General features: G+C 39.9%; 1 protein-coding gene across 1 annotated transcript; it reads left to right on the top strand.

The window, feature by feature from the left end:
* Positions 1–459: 459 nt before the first annotated feature.
* On the top strand, positions 460–5,402 carry LOC104543599 (putative pre-mRNA-splicing factor ATP-dependent RNA helicase DHX32; the record flags this gene model as incomplete). Its single annotated transcript, XM_010188246.1, has 3 exons — positions 460–729; positions 2,978–3,171; positions 5,030–5,402. Coding segments are annotated over exons 1-3 (837 nt in total), but the record flags the coding sequence as incomplete, so codon positions are not given.
* Between the last annotated feature and the right edge of the window lie 156 nt (positions 5,403–5,558).

Genomic DNA, 5,558 nt, shown 5'->3' on the forward strand with positions numbered 1-5,558 from the left:
ACCATGGCTAAAATCACAATACTTGCCCTGTAACCTCCTATTCACAGCAGCCGGCAGCGATAAAGGTCAGGCTCCGCAGGCTCTTTCCCAATTATTCTCCAGCCTGGCCGAGTGCTCATGGGCTGGCTTTAACCTGCTACCAAAGTGCAAAAGCCGCTCAGCTTCTGTTTAACATTTTTTGGTTTAACCACCACTGTTTTGAAGAGTTTGGATGACTTTTTAAGTATATATTCTCGAGGCTTCTTCAGGTTTTTAAAGCACCTGAAGTGTGACAGACCACAAAGAAGGCAGCCGGACCCCAAGACTGAACTTTTTAAACTGAAGAGCTGGGAAATTCAAATCCTGAAGCAAGCAAAAATGGATTTCCAGAGGTTTAAGGGGCCTGAATGATCAATCAGTACACAAAGGACTCCTTCCATTACTAATGGCTTTTTGCTGGGAATAATATACATAAGCAAAATGGAGTTTTTAACTTTTTCTCCAGAGATCCACTGCTTTTCAGAATTACTTGACTGCAGCGATGGTGATGAAGAGGAAATATTGGTATGCGGAGATGATTTAGAGCTTAATCCTTTCGATGGCTTGCCTTACTCTTCCCGTTACTATAAACTCATGAAAGAAAGAGAAGAGCTTCCAATATGGAAAGAGAAATATACTTTTATGGAAAGTTTGCTTCATAATCAAATCGTGATTGTGTCAGGGGATGCTAAGACTGGCAAGAGCTCACAGGTCAGTACAGCATACTGGGATGGGGGTTTTAAATGTATTTTTATAACACTTAATACTGTGCACTTGTCAGAGTTACTATAGCTATTTTACTAATATTATATTGTTTTGAAACAGAAAAATATTTTTGCAATTAATTGTATATATATATTTGTATCTATATTTATCTATATATATATTTCCTATGTGATCCAGTCTAGGTGACCCTGCTGTGGTACTGGATGTGGACTGGATGATCTTTCAAGGTCCCTTCCAATTCCTAATATTCTGTGATTCTGTGTGATTTATATATATATAAGGCACATCAATAGCCAGATTTATATTATAATAATGTCTGGTGTCTGTTAGTAGTGAGCTGTTGCTGTGTTGATGAGTACTGTATGGTATTGCAGTACAATAACATCCAATTCTGAAGAGTTCAGCTGCGGTGTCCGCACACATTTTTGCACTGAGTTGAGCAGTTCTCAGTTTCCAGATGTGCAACATCTACTGCAGTGAAAGAGGGAAAGTGAAATTTGGGAGGTGTATTAATGCATTCAACTACTGTACTTTAAAAGTCAGAACGACATACACAAATAACCTTAGAAAAATTCTGTATAAAGTATTATTCTATCAACCACTATATGCACTGTAATTTTTCGTCTTGTTTCTATATCACATCTCAACTTGAAAACCCATCAAATATATACTTTCAAGCATATTACAGAATGTACCCGCTAAAACCCTTCCCTACAGAAATTACAGGTGTATTTCCACTGCCTTCAGAGAGGCTGAGGCTAAGTGTAAAATACTTTAAGACTTACTTCAGGTTGCTTTAGTATTTTATCAATAAATCATTCCTTCTCCATTTGGCTGGCCACTATTTCGTCCATTTGGAGATTTTTATTGCTGCTTCCTTAATAATGACTCGATTTGTCATTTTGTCCTCATTTTGTCCATCATCACATTGAATGCTCAGTGGAAATGGTAAAATCTGCACTGCCTGTGTTGGATTCAATGCACATTCTTACTTGGAAAGTGTGTTTTGGTTCTGATTAGTGCTCTATCAGGAAAGAAATACAGTGGATTTGCAGGCAGGGCGTAAGAGAAGGTGAAAAATGAAAGATTGAATGAAGGGAATGAAGGATTGAAATTGGTAGGGCTGTTTCTCAGGGAGAAGTAATGGTCTTTCCCTCACCTCAGCCAAGAGCAAATGCTTTTTCCAAGAATACACAATTACTTCACAGAATTCACGTTAAAAAACACCACTGAAGCCAAGATCTCAGTTGACTCTAAACACACAAATATCCACACCAGGGCTATCAACTTCTCTTGTAATAAAATATAACAAGCTAAGTCTCTTACCACAGTAAGCAGAGGAGAATTTTAAAACAAATGTTAAGCCAAAATATTATTGTTTATGACTGGGATCAAGAGAAAACTTTCCTGCAGGTAAAGCTGAAGGAAATTTCTGTTACAGTCTCATATCTGTCAGAGCCTTTGATGCTGGATGTTGCTCGAGATCTCATCTTGAACTGGAGCCATTGTACATCTCAGCAAAAATTCCTATATTCCTACAAAGAGGATACACACTCACCTGGTGCTGGAATATTCTTTGGAGTGGAAAGTCTTTGTCCCTTGTTATAGACTGCAATTGATATGAAACAAACTTTGTATAATAATAAACCACTTGCTAAGAAACGTTAGCTTTTTAAATTATCCTTAAACAACTTTAATGAGATGTAACACATGGCTGGCTGGTTTTTAAACATTTCAAGTAACATAAATAACTATGCAGGAATAGATTATGTGGCTGATGCACCTAGTTTATACATGTTGATTAACTAAAGCATTTGAAACGTAATACTTTCATTAAAATATTATTTATAATGTAGTTTTGCTTTCTGATGACAATCACATTAATACTTTCTAGTGTTGATTTTCTATGGCAAATATATAAATTAGAGAGCTAGTGCATAAGTGTCAGGAGCAGTTCAGTTTCAGCTATCTTTGTTTACCAAGTAATTAATCTGAAATTATATATATTTACTGTGTCAGCTTGAAAACCTCTTCTTCCTGGGACACTTCTCATGTCAAGCACCTGAATATGATGTAACATGGCCAGGTTTATCACTGAGCCAGCTGAGAAGCCCCTGACAACTGCACTAACGTTGTTGGATCAACCAGCAGACGCTCTCTACTTTCTTTTGCATTACAGTCTCTGCTAAACGTGTTAAATACCAAATAAATCTGTTCCCTTATTTACTCACAGGTTCCTCAGTGGTGCGCTGAGTATTGCCTTTCTGCTCGCTACCAGCACGGTGTGGTTGTGTGCTCCCAGGTGCACAAGCAGACTGCGGTGTGGCTGGCACTGCGCGTAGCTGATGAGATGGACGTCAACGTCGGCCACGAAGTGGGGTATTTTGTCCCTTTTGAAAACTGCTGTACAACAGAAACTATCCTGAGGTTTGTGTGTTTGGATTTTAATGCCTTCAGTAAGTAATAATGCAAGAACGTGTAGGTTACAGTTTGCAAATGCGAAAGTTTGCAGCTGACAGCACTCCAGTCCTCAGGTCTTCATCACACCACTCCACTACCATGGTCAGGACAGATAACCAAACCCCTGTGAGGGAACACTGCTAAAGCTGCAAAAGACTTTTCGTAAACTGTGATGACAAAAAAAACCAACACTACTTTATAAAGCTGCATACAATATTGTAAAATGCAGATACTGGAGATTTTGTGATCAATTAAGCTGTAAAAGGCTTAAAGGAGGTATTCCATGCATAACTGCAGTAGAGATTTAATGGGTAAGGTAACTGTAAACCTTCATGAAGCACCTCAGTAACCTCCATATCATTCTACTCTTTCTTTCTCTGTTTTCCAGTACAGGAGTGTTCATTACCATAAAAGAACATTGGATAATGTATCACAAAGTAAAGCTGGAATTTAAAAGCAATCAAAACTCATGGCTAGAAAAGTGTAAACTCAGTAACAAGAGAAAAAAGCACTTAGGAGGAATTTTAAGAGATAAGAAATGCATTTACTCTATTAAATATTGGCAGGTGACAGCAGCCACAGAAGGATTCAGATTCTGAGCCTCTCTGAAAGTTAGAGGAGTTATTTGCTCTGGTTCCTTGGTATGGCAAGCACAAACTATAAAATCAGATCATAAGCCCAGTCACTGATTTCCAGTGAAGAACAGGACACTCACCACTTCTGAAAATCAAGTTCAACCACTCTTTCTTTTGCGTGTCCTTTGTAAACCTCTTCCTGCAGCACACTGTGAAAGGGAGATGAACCCTGCCTTCTCACAAACCAAAACCTGGTTCAAGAATTCAAAGTCCTGCTGAGTATCACAGAATCTCAGAATATGAGGAGTTGGAAGGGACCTGGAAAGCTCCCCCAGTGCAACCCCTGCCACAGCAGGATCACCAGAGCAGTCACACAGGAACACGGCCAGGGCTTTGGGTGTCTCCACACAAGGAGACTCCACAACCTCTCTGGGCAGCCTGGGCCATGCTCCAGAACCCTCACACTCACAAACTTTGGCCTCATCTTCAGCTTGAACCTCCTGTGCTCCAGCTTGGGACCATTGCCCCTTGTCCTGCCATTGGACATCCCAGAGCAGAGCCTGGCTCCTTCCTCCTGACACTGCCCTTTCCAAATGGATCCCCAGGAATGAGGGCACCCCTCAGTCTCCTCTGCTCCAAGCTCAAGAGCCCCAGCTCCCTCAGTCGCTCCTCAACAGGAGATGCTCCACTCCTTCCATCATCTAACGCATTTGAGTAACACAGCAAAAAATACAGTTGAGTAACACAATAAAAAATAACATTATTAAAAAAAAAACATTCAGTAGCAGGAATAGTAGGGATAAAAGCAAGGAGGGCCTCACGCTATGACTTAATATCTCTTTTTGTTTCTGGTACTGCCTCCAGTGTGCATGTACATCATCGTTTCCTCATTTGAAAGTATATTAGTTCCTAGCTCAGGAACTGGTTATGACATGCAACATGCTTGCAAAATGAAAGGCAATATAAGCTGTGATTTTAGGGCAGAAGTATTTCTTCTTTTGCCTAGAGCATCCTTTCAACCACAGTGACACTTAGTGTCATTGAATTACACTGAGCTTCTAGCTACTTCAAGGAGGATTTAAACATGTAGTTGATACTCTGACACTGTCTACAAAATAAACACTCTGTTCTTATCAAATCTTGGTCAGAACTGAAAGAACCAACCTGTGCCCAAGACCCTGAATTAACTCCTTACAATCAAATCTGAATATTTCAAGAAACTCTGTAGAGTTGTCTTGTTTGTGTTGCAGATACTGTACCGACGATATGCTACAAAGGGAAATGATGTCCACACCTCTTCTGAATTACTATGGCGTTATCATCTTGGATGACGTGCACGAAAGGACCATTGCAACAGATGCATTACTTGCCCTTCTTAAATCTGTCTTGGTATCGAGACCCGAGCTGAGGCTGGTGATACTCACTGCGCCCCACACCTCCAGCAAACTGCAGAATTATTATGGCAGCATCCCCTCCATCAGAGTGGAAAACAAACACCACGCAGAGGTGGTATACGCTTGCAGCATCCCCAAAGACCATTTTCTGTCTGCACTAAGGCTGCTCTTTGAGATACACCATACAAAAGAGAGGGGCAACATTGTGATCTTTCTGGCATGTGAACAAGTAAGTTATTAACCAATTCCAATATTTCTGATCTTAATCTAGAAGCCGTTTATGTCTGTGTTTTATATGACCTATAAATACCTTGTTGGCAGCATCCAAGACACCAGACACTGACTACAGTTTTTTATAATATATATATATAAATGATATATAATA

The sequence above is a fragment of the Mesitornis unicolor genome, unplaced genomic scaffold (genome assembly GCF_000695765.1).
Source record: "Mesitornis unicolor isolate BGI_N332 unplaced genomic scaffold, ASM69576v1 scaffold12627, whole genome shotgun sequence".
Lineage (NCBI taxonomy): Eukaryota > Metazoa > Chordata > Aves > Mesitornithiformes > Mesitornithidae > Mesitornis > Mesitornis unicolor.